The 20638-nt window shown below is 40.1% G+C and overlaps 1 protein-coding gene across 2 annotated transcripts in view; it reads left to right on the top strand.

The window, feature by feature from the left end:
* The window catches only part of cacna1db (calcium channel, voltage-dependent, L type, alpha 1D subunit, b), a 69502-nt gene extending 48882 nt beyond the window's left edge, over window positions 1-20620 (top strand). For both annotated transcript variants that reach the window (XM_035536033.1, XM_035536034.1), the window contains exons 30-49: window positions 1951-2061; window positions 2359-2442; window positions 4798-4836; window positions 5610-5738; window positions 5859-5924; window positions 6375-6466; window positions 6558-6717; window positions 6854-6981; window positions 7071-7167; window positions 7612-7714; window positions 7913-8014; window positions 12159-12292; window positions 12626-12742; window positions 13832-14232; window positions 15006-15032; window positions 15398-15541; window positions 15766-15926; window positions 16538-16659; window positions 17109-17417; window positions 17640-20620. In XM_035536033.1, coding sequence (XP_035391926.1) covers window positions 1951-2061; window positions 2359-2442; window positions 4798-4836; window positions 5610-5738; window positions 5859-5924; window positions 6375-6466; window positions 6558-6717; window positions 6854-6981; window positions 7071-7167; window positions 7612-7714; window positions 7913-8014; window positions 12159-12292; window positions 12626-12742; window positions 13832-14232; window positions 15006-15032; window positions 15398-15541; window positions 15766-15926; window positions 16538-16659; window positions 17109-17417; window positions 17640-17927 — 2814 coding nt within the window. In that variant the 3' untranslated portion in view covers window positions 17928-20620. The remainder of the gene's footprint in view (window positions 1-1950; window positions 2062-2358; window positions 2443-4797; window positions 4837-5609; window positions 5739-5858; window positions 5925-6374; window positions 6467-6557; window positions 6718-6853; window positions 6982-7070; window positions 7168-7611; window positions 7715-7912; window positions 8015-12158; window positions 12293-12625; window positions 12743-13831; window positions 14233-15005; window positions 15033-15397; window positions 15542-15765; window positions 15927-16537; window positions 16660-17108; window positions 17418-17639) is intronic.
* The last annotated feature ends 18 nt before the right edge of the window (window positions 20621-20638 follow it).

Consider the following 20638-nt stretch of genomic DNA (forward strand, 5'->3'; position numbering starts at 1 on the left):
ACACACATAGTTCTTAAAGAAAAATCGCTCAGTCAGAGAATCAGAGCAACCAATTGCTGACCGTTGCGAGACAAGATACGCACATGGCAACATAAATTTAGCCAATCAACGTCCTCCGACACGGATGCCTAACGGACGCCTGCATTTGTCGCCCTATGACGAGTTAGTCAGTGGTGGCGTAGGAACGTCTAATGTTACTGACAATGAAAAACGTGGTTAATCAAGATACAGCGTTTCAGGTGTCCCCCCACTTTAATAAGATCGCCTCTCCATTATCCATTTGAGAGAACTTTGGTGGGGAAACTACTTGTTGCTGAAATGACTTACATGCCTAGCTGTCTGTAGTTTGTGGTAGTTTTTCATTTATATATAGCTAGGTTTGCGTTAGTGTTGACTCTTAGCTAACGTTAACTTAGCTCGCTAACTTATCTAACTAGCTGGTTAACAGCGTGTGTAATTAATTTAATGGTTCCGGCACATCGAGATAGCCAGCTTGCTAACGTGTGTAACTAGTAGCTTGCTAGCCTTACTTATCAAGCGTTAGCTGGGTGTTTGGTGGTTCTGGCGAACTGAGCTAAGATTGGCTCGCTTTAAAACTACGAAGGTTAGGTAGTGGTGATGTAAGTGTGAGCTTTCCTTTTGATAGATTTATACAAAGTCTTAAACTTTTTAAAATGCAAGCTAAAATTAACTTCTACAGGGTTTGTACCAAACGTATGTGAGTTAAACTGATGCATAAAATCCCATATGAAATATGAACAAGACTAATGAAGCCAACTGTACCTTATATCTGAGCACATAGCTGCAGCTAATGATAATTGTCATTAGTCTCTTGATTTTAATTAACTAATATTGGCTATTCTTCAGAACTAGTAGTTTGTATTGGGATGGTTGCTGAAACTGACCGAGTCTCACAAACGGCCCCACCGAGAATATTTTTCACCCGCCACCACTGAAACAACCTAATGGAAATATAATTATTAGTAGTAAAGTTCCAGGAATCTGAAAATCAAGGTTTTAGGACCCATTAACAGAACTTTTTATCTTTGGTTTCAATAAATTGTCTGCATCCAGTGATTTAAATCTACATACGTAGGACAAAACCACAGGAAGAACTATGTCTGAATCTCATCAGCATAACAGTGAAAATTAAGCCCAGACCCCCCCCCCCCAAAGTTGCAGGGCCTGTAGATGATATGTGCCTATATACATAAACTGTTACCTGTGAAACAAGGTATAAGCCATAACATCAGTGAACCACAATCAAGAAAGGAGTGTTATACTTTATGGTATCAAAAGCTGCTCTGAAGAGAAGGAGAATATTAAGGAACCCAGCATCAACAGACATAATCTAAAACAGACTCAGTACTGTCTAGAGTAAACCAGATTAAAAGGCCCTGGGAAAAACATGAAGCTGTGAAGCTACAAGTCTTTCTATAATTTAGTTGCAAAAGGGATTGGATAGAGGCCTGTTACTGAAAACCAAGACCGTTTCCAAACAGGATTACTTGGGTATGGGTGTGACTGCTGTGGATTTAAGGGAAGTAAAATCTGAAGAAAAATGTGCGTGTCAGATAAGCAGGCCGGTGGGTGCAGTCTCAGGCAGTTGAGAATTTAGAATGAAGTTAGAGAGAAACGTGCCAATATACACGTTCCAAGGCTTACTTGGAAAATACAAGATTGATAATAAGCAGGAAGTGAGAGGATGTAGCCAGAACAGAGGACTGATAGGGGTTTTATGGTTTATAAGCAATACATTCAATATTAAGTGTATTAAGTATTAAATGATACTACTATTCCTTTATTGTACTATAAGAATTAAGTTTTTACATTCTTTATATACTTTGAATGCAAGTGATTTTTTTTTAAAGGTAAATGTACACATGTATGACAACATGAAGGTCGAGTTGCATCAGCCTTTTTCCTCCCTCTTCCTCACCCTCCACGCAGCATCATGGTCAGTCTCCCCTTTTTAACTACGCCATGGACATCCTCAACATGGTCTTCACGGGAGTCTTCACCGTGGAGATGGTTCTCAAACTCATCGCCTTCAAACCTAGGGTATGTGGCCAGATGTTACTCTTTAGAGAGAACCCTGCTCTCCGTGATTCGGACCATAAAAAACATGTTCCACTGCTTGCCTAATTGGAGATATTGTCATTTTGGCCCTGTTTGCCTTGGTAATGGCTGAATGTAGGATTTACTCTATTCTCCAAGGCTTCCCAAATGCATCCCTAGTGTTATCCCAAGGAGTAGTATGCTAACCCCTTTTCCCTCCCTCTCCTTTTTATCCTCCTGGTCCCCTTCCTCTCCCCACTCCCATCCTTCCTGTCTGCACGCCTAACTTTCTTTGCGTAGGGCTATTTTGGCGATGCCTGGAATGTGTTTGATGCCCTGGTCGTTATTGGCAGCGTAGTAGACATCATTCTGAGTCAGGTAGATGTGAGTACAGCCTTGGAGCGTGCTCACTCCATCCTCTCATTCCTACCTCCATATTTCTTCCTCCGTCACTCGCTCATAGGCTCGTCTTCGTAGGGTGTGGGTTTCGTACAATACATCACCCTGGCGTGATCCTGTCTGTACTGTCTGTAATGAGGTTGACTTTCAGAGTGGATACCATAGATACAGGCCCCTACGGTCTACATGTAGATTGCTGGATACAGTCCAGCAGTTTAATTGAAGGGATTAGGCATGTATTTAGGTTAAGGCTTTTTGTTTCAATGCAATTCCATTAGTTGTTAGCAACACTAGCAAGTAGAAATTAGAAAACACATATAGAAACAAACATTGGATAATAGACATGTAGTGGTTTAATGTAGTTTAATTTGATTAAAAGTATAGAAAACAAATGAACTTGATGCTCATCAACAATTCTAGAGCCTGTACTTTTAAGTCTGTATCTATGGTAGTTACACTCTGATGGGGAGGCACCGTGCTTGTGAGAGTCTTAATTTAAGTGAGTAGGTTATAACAGGGTTCTGTAAAAACTATGCTAGATAAGAGGAGCAGGGCTCCACAAGGAATTTGCTTTTTCTGATAGTCTTCAACGAAATGCCAGTACTTTTCATCAACATAAAAGAGCAGTCTGAGTCTCAGTGCCCCCTCTTCAACTGTTTCTCTGGCTGCATCATCATAACTTTGGCTTTCTTCTGTCTTTGCTTCCTTTCCTTTCCACCTTTCCTTCACTCTCATTCTTCTCTCCTTGCCAATCTTTTGCTTGGTGGCTGTGAAGCAGCACTATTTTGCCGATGCATGGACAACACGTTCGATGCCTTAATTGTTGTTGGTAGCATCGTTGACATTGCGATCACAGAGATCAATGTAAGTAATGGCATGTCTGCATGACTGTTTCTCCCTCTCAAGTGAAGGGTCTTGTAGTCTTCAGGAGGCGCTAGCCTCTCCTTAGTCAAGTCTTAGACCTGCAAGAACATTCGCGCGTGATCCAGCTTGCTGGTGTAGTCAATGAATTAGTAGGTAGGTTGGATAAATGTCCCCATTGGGTGTAAAAGCAGCCCTCTAAGGTATTTGCAAGGACCCTACACCCCCACAGAACCGAGTTTCATGCTTTGTATTACAAATGAATTTATGTGTTGTGAATATTTGCTACTGCCTACTGTTTGTTCATAAGTGTACACATTCACTCTCAGACACAGGACACACACACATGCTTTAAAACTTGTATAAGAATTAGTGATAAATTCTTGAGATAGTTGTAGCTTAGCCTGAGTATAAATTTCTTTAGATATGTGATGACAGGTCTTTTTATGATTGTTGTTTACAGTTGGTTGAAATGTAAATGCTGGCTTTGAAAAGCTAAGGGCAGAGTGTGGGTAAATAAAAGCAGGCTAGCAATATAATAGTTTCCCAAACCTACTGTGTGTAAACATTCTTCGTACAAGCCATTTTTTCCAGTTACTTTATTTAGTTATCCTTAATAATCCTCAATTAGGTTAATTAAGTTAACAACAGGGATGTAATGGACGGTAAATGCCTGAAAATGCTGTTTACATACTTTTTTAAATATGAATTAGTATTTACTCACATTTTTGTAGCCTAAGCTGAACAAGAACAGTTCAAAGAATACGAGCAATTATACATTTTAAGATGACGTAAATAAAATAACTTTGCATTATATAGAATAATGAGACCCAGCAAGATCAGACAAGATGAGGATCAGACAGACAGAGAGATAGTGCCACAAACTTAGTGTTACTACATTGGCAGAACTGACTCAGAAAGGCAGTAAGTTAACATTTTACAGTAGTAAACAGTTCATGTGAAAGATTTGTTTAGAATCAACAGAAATTATATAACATCTTACACAATTCTATGACTACAAAAACCAAACCAACATACTACGTGTTACACCAGGGGGTAAAAACAAACATATATCATTAGATATACATAGCTGGAAAAACATGTAAAAGGTTTTATTAATTTTACTGCCATATGAATTCATTAAAGTTTATATTAGAAATTTAAAGATATGATAAACAAGAAGAATTGCTGCTCACAGTAAACTAGTAACGATATAAATACGTTTGTTTTATGTATTTGATTTGCTATTTTTTCAGTTAAATATCTAGGCACACCCTGAAGTTTAGGGTTTACGCATCTTTTTAACCGTACATCACTAGTTAACCTGCATGTTAAATTTAGCGATATGCCCAGTAACCTGATTTGAAAAGCAACTAGTTCTTTACAACCCTAATCTTTACTAGCCTTCATTGACATTAATGACATTATATTAAGAGTGTCATGTAGGGAGTTTGTAACATCAGCCCTTTCATCTTTAAGCAGACAGAAGTTCCTGTAATTGTGGCTCTGAAGCCGGGGGTAAGAAGCCCCATACCTCCACTAATGATTGATGTTGTGTTAAAGGAATACTTCACCCAGTTAAGCTAACATAGTAAACGATGAGAAGTAGTGGTGGTTATTTAGCATGTGTGCTAATTAGCCTCTGCTAGATATCATTCATTTTTTGTAATGTTAGCATTTTGGGTGAAGGTCTCTTGTTAGATGTTTTCATATTTTTTTTCTGTGTGTGTGCCTTGACTGTTTTCGCAACAAAGCTGGTTTTGTTGTGTTTTTGTACTGTAGTTTTTTGAAGAAAGACATTTTTTCATTGAATGTTCATTGGCCAAAACTACTTAATACATGTGTCTCAGTAGAGTGAGCCAAAGGCATGGACAGTGACAGCCAACAGATGGGAAAGGAGTCCTTGTTCACAATATTTGATTGTGGAATGAACATTTATGTCAACATAGATGATATTCTCCACTCCTCCTTGTAATATTTCAAGCATGCATAGAATTACACACAACCTACTAACAGACACACAAGCAAAATGAAATGACAAAATGCTATGTGTGATTTCTTGTGACTCTTCTTCACCTAGATTTCTGATGGGACTTGTAGGCATATCAAGGGCTTAGAAATGCATTAAAAGCATACATTTCCCATTACCATTTCCATCTTATATTTTTTTTGTCACATGTTATGACCTTTACCCCTTTTGTGCCTTTTTTATATTTTGTTTTTGTTTTTAGGTTGTTGTTGTTGGGTTTTTTGTGTAGATGTTCACTCACCTGCTTTTCCTTTGGCTTCAGAACACAGAGGACAGTGCTCGGATATCCATCACGTTCTTTCGTCTGTTTCGAGTCATGCGATTGGTCAAACTGCTGAGCAGAGGGGAGGGCATTCGGACCCTTCTCTGGACCTTCATCAAGTCATTTCAGGTGTGCTCTGTGGCCTTCACCAGTTTTACTCATCAAACAACAGGATACCGAAGAGGCATAGGATGCTGATTATTTTTTACTTGCTCTCTCTCTCTCTCTCTCTCCCTCCCTCTCCCCCAGGCTCTGCCCTATGTTGCTTTACTGATAGCCATGCTCTTCTTCATTTATGCTGTCATTGGGATGCAGGTAAAAATTCAAGATATATGGATGTCTTTTCACCCATTATTGCAGGTGGAGATAATCACAGTTTAACCAAAGTATACCGAACAGGGTGAACAGGGTGAACAGGGTGACTAATACCTGTGGCAGGCGTCCTGCTAGTTTCGGGATTTTTCCTGCACTCACCTAGAAATCATCCAGGATCAACATTCTGCCATTTAAGTGCATAACATAACAGATTGCTATGCGTAAAATGTCACCACAGTGCATTAATATATTTGCTGATTAAAGTCACTGATTCAATTTGAATTTGTTTATTGGAGAGGACCACCAGAGCCACATCTGGGGCTAGAAAATTAGTTACTGGTGCCTTAAACCCGAGGTTGGCAAGAATAGCCACTGGGTCAGGGCTTCAGATCTGAGGTGTCAGTTTTGTGCTAAGTGTTGATTTTGTGTTCATACTCGCTCATGGTTTAGGTATTCGGAAAGATAGCAATGGTGGACGGCACTCACATTAACCGCAACAACAACTTCCAGACTTTTCCGCAAGCTGTACTCCTCCTGTTTAGGTATGTGCAGAATATAAATTTGTTGCAAAAATAGAAAGTACAATATGAAAATATTGTCTCTAACTCTGTGCTCCCCCCCCCCCCCCCCCAGGTGTGCTACAGGTGAGGCCTGGCAGGAGATCATGCTGGCATGCTTGCCCGGTAAGCTGTGTGACTCTGAGTCAGACTACAACCCTGGCGAGGAGAAGACCTGTGGGAATGGCTTTGCCATCATCTACTTCATCAGCTTCTACATGCTGTGTGCTTTCCTGGTACTTGATAATTATGTGGACCATACACTCTTCATTCCTTCAAAATTCACAGACATACCCAGCCATGCACATGCAATGGCCCTCACTGTGCCTATTTTTTGTTTGTTTGTTTTTTGTGCGGGGGGCTTTCTTCCAGATCATCAATTTGTTTGTGGCTGTCATTATGGACAATTTTGACTATCTGACACGTGATTGGTCGATCCTAGGACCCCATCATTTGGATGAATTTAAGAGGATTTGGTCTGAATATGATCCGGAGGCAAAGTGAGTTTATTGGCCTTCTGTGTTTATGTAGATAAGTCTGTGTCTGTGTGTGTCTGTGTGGCACTACTGAACATGCACCTTTGTCTCAGAGGTAGGATTAAGCATTTGGATGTGGTAACATTGCTGCGTAGGATTCAACCGCCACTGGGCTTTGGCAAACTGTGTCCCCACAGAGTGGCTTGTAAGGTGCGGACACACCCACAGCCCCACAATGCTCACACACCCACAACACCCGTAACACTGAGGATATGAATACTCTCAAAAGTGAAATCTGAAGACACACTAATGAGCTGCAGAAAAATAAATGGACAAACTATATTTATTGTAAAGCAGAGGACCTATTAGGACACAGCCACTTTAAACACAGAGACACAAATTTGCACAAATAACATATAAAACCACACGTAGAGTTACAAAAACAAAGGTACACTTTTTCTACAAAGCACACTTTTGCTACACTATCTCACACTGGCACGGACGCGCACTGTCACTCTGTCTCCCTCATTTTTCACCACTACACACAAGAACACCCAAACACACACAATGAGGCAAATGAATGATCATGTCATAATTTGTCCTGTATCTGTGCGTGTTTGTGTATCACTGACATAAGTGCATTGTGTTTTTTAGCGTCTGGTTGCCATGAACATGCCTCTGAACAGTGATGGTACAGTCATGTTCAATGCCACCCTCTTTGCTTTGGTCAGGACCGCTTTGAAGATCAAGACCGAAGGTGAGTACATCAATCTTCATTTATTACAATCTCATTATTAAAGGTTTTTCAGCTAAGGGAATCTCTCTCTCTTTTCTGGACTCTCTCTATTTGGTTTTTCCAAGTCCTTTACTTCTAGTCATTGAATTATTAATGTAGTATCAAACATTCATGGATTTATTTGTGTGATTGTGTGTGTGTAAAATATGTGTGTATCAGGAAATTTGGAACAGGCCAACGAGGAACTGAGGGCTGTGATTAAAAGGATTTGGAAGAGAACTAGTACAAAACTTCTGGATCAAGTGGTACCACCTGCAGGAGGTTAGAAACACACACACACACACACCCTGTTTACACCTTATTTTAATGTTGCTGTCTTCCCTTAAATTGTTTTAACCCAACAATTGTTAAGTTCTGCTTACATTAGGGGCACATTTCTCCATATAAGTTATTCAGAAATTTGCAGAGCAAGCAAAGGAAAGTCTTCTTTCATGAGAATGAGGTTACAAATGTGAGAGACTAGCTATTTCAAGAGTACATAAGGTCACTAACGTTTATGCAAACGTGTACACAAACACACACAGACACAATCTGTGTTGAAATAGATTTTTTCCCCTTTTTTCAGGGTGGGGGTGGAGTTAAGCAAGTATGAGTGGATTAGATTTACCAAACAAAAGTTCTGCAATGTGTAGCATTAATGCTGTAATAGGGTCTTGTGCATTGTCACAGAAAGGCAGCGAGTCTTCTGTTATCAACATTTACATTTACTGCATTTGGCAGACGCTCTTGTCCACAGCAACTTACAAAAGTGTTTTGTTGTTTACTCACAGAATGTATCTTAGGCAGTACAGTAGGCTAGAGTTCATGATACCATTGAACTGGAATGCTGTTGAAATACATGGATCAATTCTGATGCCAAGAAGTGCAAAACACCTATGCTCTCTAACAGACAATAGGTGCAATAAACAATACCCTACAATAAGTACTGGAGCTGAGCAAGGCCCTTAACCCTCAAGTTGTACTCAGACATAATTGGAAGTCGCTTTGGATAAAAGCATGAAGTAAATGCTGTAAATGTAAATGTCTTAGGTTTGTGTTTGAAGATCGCAAGGGTCTCTGCTGTCCTGACAGCCAGTGGAAGTTCATTCCACCATCTGGGAGCCAGGACAGGCAAACTCTGGTCCTGACTGTAATTTATTTCAAAGATGAATGGATATATTTTGAGCAATTGCAACTGATGAAATTAAGCAATATCCATACCTACAGCACAACTAAACCACATTTGAATTGATAGTTTCTGAAGTGTGATGGCAGGAGGGAGCGAGACGCGAGTGATAAAAAGGCATGTCTTTATTAGTTAAGATAGTCAAAACAAAGGTGCTCAGTGGCAAAGTATGAAGGAAATAATTAGAAGCAAATAGCAGTAGTCAATAACTCTCTGGCTTTGACTCGGCAGCCAAAGGCTTGAATGAGGCAAAAAACCCTAGACCGACTCAATGCACAGCACTGGAGTCGGGTACCTGTGGGTTTAAATAGGCAAATGTAAGCAAGGTGTATGAGATTAGAAAACGGGATTGTGAACGATGTAGTCGTGGTGCGCATGTGTGTTGGTCAGTGGGTGTGTCCCTCTGGCTGGGTGCCTGGCGCACTGGGACATGGCGCAGTGCTGATCACTAAATAGCCTAATTCACTGAAAACAGAGCAGCAGAAGAGTATTTTACCAACTTTAGGAATCAGTGAAAAGTTGAATAAGTAATTTAATAAAGCATGCAATCTCATTTTTAGCTAGGGTTCAGATGCTTTTATAGTAGATACTTGACATTTTGGCAAAATCAGATGAATTTATTAGGTGAATTTCTACAAGATAGTCAAATGGAAGTATGTTATTAATTGCAACTCAAATGAATTCACATCACATTTTATACAATTTTACCCCTTTTCTGTACTCAGATCTGATTACTTCAGTATTGGACCTGACTACGGAAAAAGGATAAAATTGCACAAAAACTTCTTTCATTACCAAAATATATAATAAACGGGTTTTGAAAGCAGTTTAAAGAAAATCTGATGCTTCTTAGAGCAAGTCATGGCCATCCTAAAGTGTGTCCCTCTCACACCATCCAAGAGCGTGTCACTCTTTCAGCCAGTGGCTTGGAACTAGCTAGCTATCACTTAATTCTCCCCCCATCTTGCATCTTCACTGTGATTCAGACACTTCTCTGTAGTGCTTGTTCTTAGAAAACAAAAAGTAGGATCCTGCTTTCTAGTTGGATCTGTGTACCTTTGGTCACTCGATTTTCATTTTCAGAACCCAAAGTGAAAAACGGGAAAATGGGTCAATTCTCATTTTTGTTTCTTTTAATGTCCGTCTAAAAAATGAAAAACAAGAAAAAGCTTGGTTTGACAGTGTCACCAACTAATCGTAAAATCAAATAACCAACAAACCAAAATGGTCCATGTACGGTTCGTTTACTTTTCGTTAATTGGTTTTCCGTTTCTATTCCTAAATTAGAAAAACGATCCATTCTTTGACCTTCATGACTTTCCTTGACTTTTTTGTCAAAAATGACCCCAAACCATGTTTTAACAGCATGTTTTGGCAGTTGAAACACAGATTATCATTAGTTTATACTTTTAATTGTTAACACAATTTTAGTACATACTAGTTGAAATTTGAAAGGCTGTGACATTTTTCTCTCTCTCTTGCCAGTCAGTCGACTTCCCAGCCATTGTAATTTGTAATTTATTAAAACACCCATCCAAATTCATATCAATGAAAAATTAAACTGCCTAGTTATGCAGTTTTATTATCTTGTGCAGAGCAGCAAGACGAATGTCACTAAATTACCCCAAAAAGTAAACTTTGAATTTAATAAAATAACTGCCTTTTACCCATACTTTCACTCAAATCATTTCATTTTACATTCCTGTCAATATCTAAATATCTGAACAATTGTGTCACGATTAGCAATAGCTCGGTATGCTTGCCCCTCTCTGATGCTACTGTTTGATTAATGTTAAAACTATTCAAAATCAACAAATGCCCCATCTATCCTGAAGGTGACTTTACGCTACTTGGCACTTGTGCAGCACATATTTCAAGAAACGATGGGTGTTCCTCATTAACAGGCTTGATGTCCCCTAAACTTGGGGATCCTGAACTTGACCGAGTTTACCACTGGTAGTTTATATTTGTCCTTTGACCTCAGGTGTGCCTGTGCAAATGAATGAAGACAGACATTTATAATTTTATGACTGGGATCGGTCAAATGCAGCAGAGATAGTTTGTGCTTCTTGTTTATTACAGTTAATTTTTTTATTAGCAGAAAATGGCATATTGCTAATTAATTATAAACACACTGGGATTTCACATATAATGATGTAAATGTATTGCAGCTTGTACATGATTTCTTCCTGCTACAAAATGCTATCTTATGTCTTCACACAGCATAAATTGAAGGACTTTGTTTTGTAGACATAATGAAAATTTGGGCAAATTATTGTTTCTGCTTATCATAAAAGAAAAAATGAGCCATTTCTCGTTTCTTTCAATTCTGCATCAGTGCATGAATCAAAGATAAGGAGTTGCTTTTTGTTTTTCAATTTTAATATAAACAGAAACCAGTTAATGAACGGTACACAGACTGCTTATGAACATCTGACATTGTTGTTGGTAATTTTGGTAATTGGGTGTGCTGTAGGAGCATTTTACTTGTATGGAAACTAGAATGTTTCTAACTAACTCTTCTAATCATAATATTTTCTGCTAGCAGGCATGTATTATAATCCAGCCTTAGGCAACCTCTTTAGCCAGAACTGCACAGCTCATTACAGCAGGCTTCCTGGGAACTGGCCCGGATCAGCTCATTACAGCATGCTTCCCGGGAACTGACCCGAATCAGCTCATTCCACCAGGCTTCCTGGGAACTGGCTAAGATCAGCCTGCTTATGAACTGAATATTTCATTTTTGCCCACGATGTACCTTTAAACCAACTTATAAAATGCAATGGTTATTTGAGGAGACATTATAAGAGAACAGGTAGCAATGGTGCCATTGTAGTCATGACACAGATGTTGTAAATGCTTAAGAAAAACTGAAAGAGTGAATTCAATAAATAGAAATACAGATAACAGCTGAGGAGGAATAAGGCCTTTACAAAGCTGAGGCTTTAGTGGCCTTTTTGAAGTTTACATTTAAACTCTCCTTTACTGCAGTAAAGTAATTATACTTCAAGGAGTATATCGACAGCAATGGTATCTACACTTAACCTACTGGAACATAACTTTCACAGCTTTTCTGGAACACACAATATTTCATTTGTCTTTTCTATCTTCTCTGTAAAATGGTCGAACTTTGGAACTTGGGCTTTGCATAGTAAGTCTCTAGATTGTTGAATGAGTTCTTCAGGACTTACTGTTTAGTCCCTTGCTGTGGTGGTGACCTTCTGTGGTCTGTTCACTCAGATGACGAAATAACCGTGGGGAAGTTCTATGCCACATTCCTGATACAGGACTACTTTAGGAAATTCAAGAAGCGCAAAGAGCTCGGCCTTGTGGGACGGCACACATCCAGCCTCAACACCACAGTCGCACTTCAGGTAGGGTGCCACATAGCTGTGTTATTTGCGTGGACTCCCAGGTCTGTGGGATAAAACACTATAAGCCTGCTCAGACATTTTAGTTCTTTCCGTATGCTTGTCATTGTCTCTGCCTACTTGCTAGCAGCAGTTATGGCCTATAGCATTTTGAAATGTATTGCCTTGGTGCATACATTTGCGTGCTATGGTATTTATAGTGAAAACACTCTGTAAGATTTAGAGAATAAAAAAGTATGAGAATAAAAAGCTTAGAAATTCAAATTGAAATTAAATGCACTAAATCAACACAGTAATTCGTGTTTGTGTGTGATTCCTATCCTGCTTTCACTGTAGGCTGGTCTCCGCACACTACATGACATTGGCCCTGAGATTCGCCGAGCCATATCATGTGACCTGCAAGATGAAGGCCTGGTCGAATTTAATCCTGATGAGGAGGAAGATATTTACAGGGTAAAAAATGGAATATTTCTGTCACTTCGATACAGTATATAAATGTGCATTTTTTTTCTAGAACAATGGTTCTATTAGTACATGCCTCTGACTGAGCTCCAGTTCTGATAGTGTGAATTTAACTGAAGTGTAAACCAATGCACTCATTCTGTGAACTGTGAATGAGAGTTGAAAAAGAATGCTAATGTAAAGCTTAGGAGTCAATCAAGGTGCTCTAGGGTTGGCTAAGAGATGGTACATCTGAATGTGTATGTGCTTGGACATGCATTTGTATGAGGTTAACATATTCTTTTACCTAATACAGTACTAAAAGCTGCTTGAGTGTACTTCTACAGTTTAAGCCACTGTTTTTAAGGTAGTATTGCCTTGTTTATACGACAAATAGAATCGGTGTAAACTGTTTCTACATGTCAAACATTCAAAAGTCACAGTAGCTGTGCAGTAAGAAAGAGAATGGCTTCAGGATCAAATTGTGTAACAATGTAGACAACGGCGTTACATTTTTGAGATGGACATTAAGAGGATTCCAATAAAAGATCACACATTTGATAGCATCTGTACCTGCAAATGTGTTGTGGATTGTTGTGCCATTGTTTTTTAACTTCTTCAGATTAAGTATTTCTTCCATATTAATACAATGAATTCTGAAACAGTATAATACATTCTGAGAAATGTGTAATATTCTGGTTAGTTGCAGAAATTCATGTTGAATCCAGTCCTTGTCTTCGCCCCCCCCCCCCAAACAGGTTTTTTATTGCAAACTTGAATTCACATGTCCACATGAAGGCCTTTAACTTTTTATGCAATTTACTGATGTAAGTGAATATCAGATATTTACATTTACATTTATGGCATTTAGCTGACGCTTTTATCCAAAGTGACTTACAATTATGAGTGAGTACCACATGAGCAATTGAGGGTTAAGGGCCTTGCTCAGGGGCCCAACAGGGGAAACTTGGCAGTGGTGGGGCTTGAACCAGCAACCTTCCAATTACAAGTCAAGTACCTTAACTTCTGAGCTTCCGCTGCCCCCAGCTATGGATTAAGTCAAGTCTGAAATACCGTATCCTCTTCTCTCTGTCCTTCCAGAGAAATGGTGGCCTTTTTGGAAACCACCTCAATCATATAAACGGAGACCACCGAGGTCCCCCCCACTCCACTAATGTCACCCAGCGCCCGCTGCAGGTCCCGCCCCTCCCCTTCTATGTCCAGGTGGAGCCGCTACCGCATCTGCTGTGTGCCCCCAACCGGCGACCTCACCCGTGCTCCCAATCCAACCCTAGCCTTTCGTACCTTAAGCCTCCCGAGCCCTCCAACTCCAACCTCAACAATGCCAACACGCCATGCGGGAATGCCCTGGCCAACGGGGGGCAGCATGCCAACTGCTCCCTCCGCGATGGTTGGCCCTCCAGGCGCGGCGTGTCTTCCTTGAGTCCCTACCTCAACCGCAAGGGTGACAGAGAATCGCACCAAAGGTCTCATTTTAAAAGGTGAGAGTGGAGGCTGTTTCTACAACTCAAACACTCAGACCACGCTGTAGCTCTGCAGAAAGAAAGGAACTCCCTTCAGGATTACGTAGTGTAACAAATTGTTTAACAATCTGATTTTTATTTGAGTTCAGTTTTGCATTATAACTGTAAGCAGTATACAGCAAAGAAGAGCTAGGCTTTAATAAGCAATTGTACACCAGAGAGAGGAAAAGCTTTAGTGAGTGAAACCTTCTTTGTCTGTACTTGAAATGATGCTGTGCAATAAACAATTTATTTTCATTCCTCTTAACAAAAGTACATACTGCTGATGGGCACATATATTTATAGTCTGGTTACAGGTGATAGTCTAGGTGTTCCAAGTAAAGTGATCGGTCAGCATATACTGTAACTCATAATCACGATCTGATGAAGTCTCACACCAAGACACTGATTTGTTGCTCTTGACTTGGAGTTGCTAAAATTATTTTAAACAGTAAACAATAAAATGTCATCTTGCTAAATAGGCTCAGTTACATAATGCACAGTGGCATACTGTGTTCCTGATTTAAAGAGATGAAGAGCCTGCAGAGTTCCCACACAGCCAACATGATCTTCTCAAGTCGTATTTGTCATTGCTGCTCTTTCAGTCTGAAGAAAACTATCTCTTATCTGTTTTATTTTTCTATTTTATCGCTTATCTCCTATCTCCCTGTGATCCATCCATCCGTCCGTCCGTCCGTCATCTGTTCATTCATGTGGGTGTCCGTTTCACACCACTCTATCTGACTGGACAGACCACGATACTATGAGACCTACATTAGGTACTTGTACTAACCCATCTATAAAGTCCATCCATTCATTATGTACATTCCCATTGTGACATAAAATATAATTTCACAGTAAAAATGACTAATAGTAAGTGAAAGTTGTTCCAGCAAATGAAAATGCAAATGAAGCGCAGTCATCCTGAATGGTCCCGAATGTGCAATTTGCAGCAAAAAATTTTATGCTGTTTTAGACTGACACTAAATAATCAATATTTTTATTCTGATGTATGGAACTTGCTATAAAATGTGCAGTAACTCTTTACATTTATGATCAACTTGTGTGAATTAAAAACTAATGATGCTAGCTGTTTTCTTTACAGTAACTAAAAGAATTTCCAATATGTTCCAATCACTTCCAGATCAGACACGACAGCTGGTTGTTATACCACCATTTGCCGTGAAGACTCCACCCACAGTGATGATGTCAGTGATGATGACAGAGCCTCAGGGGAGTACTACAGTGGGGAGGAGTTTCAGGATGACCTCATGCTTGGTGGGGACAGGTAATGCTGTTCTCTGAAAAAGTTTGCCATTTAAAAAAAACAGCTCTTAATTTTTTATGTTCTTTTGTACTCTTTACATTCATAGTATGTGATCTGTTTTACTTCTTTTATATGAAATTGTGATTTTATTGTGTAGAACATTGACTGACGCTTGCTTTAAATGTCTTTAAATGCACTCTATAAATAAACATGACTTAGCCTTCATCCTCTTCTGCCTTCCTGAGGCCGCAGAGGGAGTATCAGGACACTGGGAGTGAATTTGAGCCAGGCACTCCTCACAGATTCCAGGAATCTGAGTCTTTTTACAACGATGACGACAAGCAGCCCATCTGCCAGGAACCCAAGCCGTGGCCAAACAGGAGGCTCCTCCCTTTGACGCCCCAAAGTGAGCTTACATCTATTGTCTACTCCAAAGACCTTCTTAATGCTCACATTGGTATAGGTTTATCTTCCTTATTGGCTTTCCTAACTAAACCTGCCCAGAATGTGCAAGGTGCTTCATCAGTGAAATATTATGGCAGTGGGTGGGTAGAGTGCTCGAGCTACTAGAGAACACTTAAACTGCAGAGTCATGCCCCTTTTGCAAATGCATTACTATAGAGATTTATCGGAAATGTAAATTTTTATACCTGTAACAATTTTTGCCTAATACTGGTAATAACAGTGCCATCATAAGACCTCTGGAACTGATATGCGTTTCATCATTGTATTATGTTGTTTAAGACAAATTCATCAACAGAAACATTATTGTCAGAAATGTATGTACATAAAATCCTCTCCCATTAACATCCACGACCAATTTTTTTCCTCATGATAAAGAATAAATTATCATTTTTTCTGATGTTTTGGAGAAATGCTTGGAAGGCTAATGGTTCTCTTAGATCTTTCCCTGCTACAGCCTCTGTGAGGGTAGTTAAGACAGTAGTTATGGCAGGGTGTGGTGTGTAGCTCGCACTGTCACCCCCTGATGACCAGTGTCCTCGTCCTCCCACACAGCTACTCGCCGGCCCTCCTTCAACTTCGAGTGTCTGCGAAGGCGAAGCAGCCAGGACGAACTTCCTCTCCCTGCCTGCTTTCACCCTCATACTGCCTTACCTCTGCAACTGATGCAGCACCAGGTACCATTAAGAAAAACACACACTCACTTTTTCTATGGCAAGCAGCACTCCACTATTCATGCTGGAGAATCTAAGCACACATTGTGCTTAGTGTTTGCAGCATGTGGGGCAGGATCTGCTGTACTGTACATCCAAGAGGTCTATGTGAATAAGAATCCTAATATAGAGTGTGTATATTCAGCAGTTGATTAATGCTCTCTACTCTGTAACCTAGACAATAAATGACAATTACTGCTACTCTTTAAACTTTAGGCTAAAGCTAACTCAATGCATAGGCACATTACCACACAATAGTATAAGTGGTTGAGTTTGGTGTTCAGTGCACATTAAAAGTCACGCAAACGTATATCCAGACAGCACTCCTTCACACATTTCCCACAGAATAACCATGAATCATCAAATGAATGAATGAATCATCCTATTTTGAAGAAATTCATTTTTTTGCGTAGGTGATGGCTGTAGCTGGTCTAGACTCCAGCCGAGCACCACTCTCTTCTTCTCGCTCCATCCACTCGTGGGTTACGCCCCCTGCCACACCGCCACCCTTTACACCACTGATCCAGGTTGACTGGCACGGAGCTCCACCCAGTGCCAGCAGCACACCGGCATTGGCTCGCCGCAGCTCCTGGTACACCCACCAGGGCCGCCAGTGCTCACGCAGATCGGCCACTCCAACCCCTTCCCAACTGCAGATCCCGCCCTGCTACTACAGTCAGTACCTGCAGCATAGAGGCAGCGCCCACAGCCTGGTAGAGGCGGTGAGTTATCAAGCAGCTGTGTGAATTTCATTGATTGGCCTTCCTTTTTCGGGCGTCATTTATGTTCCTCCAGTTTTCCTTTCTAGTGTGAAATGGCACTTTCAAGGGATTTTCAAGAAGTAACATTCTTTGTTGCTAAGCAGACAGCAGTGGGAACTTCATGCTGTAGAGCCATGGGGTATTTTGCACTTGAAAACAACAGTGTCGTCATTCTCCCTCTAGGTGTTGATATCGGAGGGACTGGGAAAATATGCAAAGGACCCAAAGTTTGTGGCAGCAACAAAACATGAGATCGCTGACGCCTGTGAGATGACCATCGATGAGATGGAGAGCGCTGCTAGTAACTTGCTTAATGGAAGCCTGACCGATGGGGCAGGATCAGACAGCACTGACACTCCCCTGAGCAGTGTGGACCGTAATCTCCATGACTACAGCGATGAGGAGGCAGAGCCAAGCAGCAGATATGAAGAGGACCTCACAGATGAAATGATATGCATCTCAAATTTATAGCATTTGCTAAAAAAAGCAAAAAAAACAAACAAACAAAAACACAAAACCTTAAAAACAAACAAAACTCATGAAAGAAGAAATAGTGCCTTTTAAGGGAGTGGAGACAAGGAACTCTCTGGGCCAATCAGCTGAGCAAAATTCTAAACCATCCAGCTGTCAACTAATGGATGCTCTAGGGAATGGCTTGCTGATAAAAACTAGACAGAAAATGGAAGTTCTGAAATGCATTTTTTTTTCCCAAAGGCTTTTTAAAGAATATTTTTCCACATTCTCAACATATCAACCAAAAAAAAGTCCTTTTGCAGTCATATCCCTTTCCATTGCCTTACCCATGTGCACAAAGACAAAGAATTCAATGGTGTTTAAAGAAGTAGGAAGTCTTGATACCTTGCCATTCATCACCCATTCATTGCCCATTCTGAATGTCACTCAAAAAGAGGCCACAAAAAGAAAAAGACAGTTAAAACTGTTCAGCAATATCTCTCACTCTTTATGCAGGTGATCGAAATTGAAAGCTAGACAACATTTTACTGCATCACCTCATTCTCCCTTATGAGAATACTATACAGGCCTGACAGGATTTTCCCCTAATTTGAACAGACCTCTTTTAATTACATTTACTAGGAAGCTAAAGAAAGTTATGAAGAGGTCTTTGTATAGATATGACCTAGATTATATTTTACTAAGTAAATTTTTAGCTCAAATATAGCAATATTCACCTCTGCACATGGAATACAGTAACATTATGGAGCTAAAAAGCTTAATGGTGTTTTGACTTTTGTTGTTGTTGTATTATATTTCAGTCTGGCCATGGCACGATGGGTTGAGCCAACATGAATGCAAGATGCACACTATATGCACAAGGCTTGATGGATAATGCAGTAATAACTCCCAAGCTATATTGTCAGAGAAGCCATGTTGGGAGTGCTTTTGTGCATATCGTGTGCAGGCTAAATGCACAAGTAGATTTATGCATTACCAGTGCTGCTTTACATGTGAACATGAGACAAAAATCCATTTTATATTTACAGGAAACCCACCGAGTCCCTTTCAGATGCTATGTATTTTCTCCAACATGTTTATCTAGAATAGGTAATGTACTGTTTTCATGTTGGGAAAGGGTTTTTGTTGTTTGTTTGTTTTTTTTTGTTTTTTTATGAAACTTTGTTTAATGTCACTTTCTTTTTGTATAATTCCAGTGAATACATCTAAGCTCTTCTGTTGGCCTCATCCCACACTATTGCTCCTCAGGTGACCATCCATGTGAAGAACTACCTGCTCATCTACACTAGCCTATAGCTGCTAACGCCACACTGCACCTGTGCTACCTCTACCACTTAGGGTCTAACGTAATGTCAGCATGTTCCCTTTGTGACCAAAGTCATGGGGACAAAGAGTGCAAAAGGCTCAGAGACCAAAACTTGATGGTGAAGCATCCAGTTAGCCACTGCCCTATTTGCAGACCCAGCAGAACCAGATGGTCATCTTCAAAACTGCTCTCACAAAAGCTTTATAACCAGTTTGTCATACTGTCTATAACAAGCTGCCTAATGAGAGGCTTTTATTTATTTGTTAGTGGTTTTTTTTTGGGGGGGGGGGGGGGCTGACTTTACTCAATATGTGGCTGTGAATGAATGATAGCTAGTGACCAGGAACAATATTCTCATTACATAATGCTTACATGCATCTGTTTAGTTTTATCACTGATACTAAATCAGTGTTCTGAGAAATGAAAACCACTCTCAGTCATTCTGATAATGCAAACAAATTCACTGCCAACTGATTTGATTGACAGGTTCTGTTGCGAACAGTTTTAGGGCATATAAAGGACCCAAAAAAATGGACCTTTTCTCTGAGTACATAGGAAACCCTTAACAGGTAGCTCTGCAATCCTGCCAAAAGACAACCCACTGTTTAGGGTATCAGCTCCCATCAGGGTTGGTTGTGACAAGGTAAAGTCTAAATTGTTTGCTGGGCCAATAGAACCTTCCTCACCCTTTCACTTTTGCCTAGTGAACCTAAAAACTGCCTTTATGCACTTTTCCAAGCTACTGTACACAAAAACAAAATCCTTCATCTCACATTTAATGTCTCATTACATCATAGCATCCTTGGTCCAGGTGAGGATGGATTACATATCAGTGTTTTTATGGCAGTCCAAGTCACTCTGTATGCTCCATTTCAAAAGGCTTATTATCTTGTCCACTAAAATTCCAGAGGTGGGTTTTGTTTTTTAAAAAAGAAAAGGGAATTCTATGTCTGTTATTTTTGTGATAAACACCTTAGCAGCACAGGAACGAATGCCTAAAACCTTATACACAAAGCCAAACCTGGCTCTGGAACATCGTTTTGAAATACCAACAAGGGCTCTGAATAGCAAACACATTTTATGGTGTTACGCTCTACACTGTCTAGGTCACATGCATTTTGTTGTTTGTGTATCGTGTCAGAGGTTCATAATTAACAGAAGGCAGACAAATGGCACTTAATTAACTAACTAAATAATGCACCTGATTAGTAGCTCTTGTCCTGCCAACAGTACAACCCAGGTCCAGCTTACCACAAGATAATACGGATACGAATACTTTCATGCATATGTTGGTCACTTGAATAGAAGACTGCAATGTGTAGGCAAACTCATTTGTTTTTCCAAATCAATGTCCTTGCTCGAGGCTGTTTTGACAATGGAAAAGGTGGTGGTCATTGTAGGG

This window comes from Electrophorus electricus, chromosome 18 (genome assembly GCF_013358815.1).
Source record: "Electrophorus electricus isolate fEleEle1 chromosome 18, fEleEle1.pri, whole genome shotgun sequence".
Classification (NCBI taxonomy): domain Eukaryota; kingdom Metazoa; phylum Chordata; class Actinopteri; order Gymnotiformes; family Gymnotidae; genus Electrophorus; species Electrophorus electricus.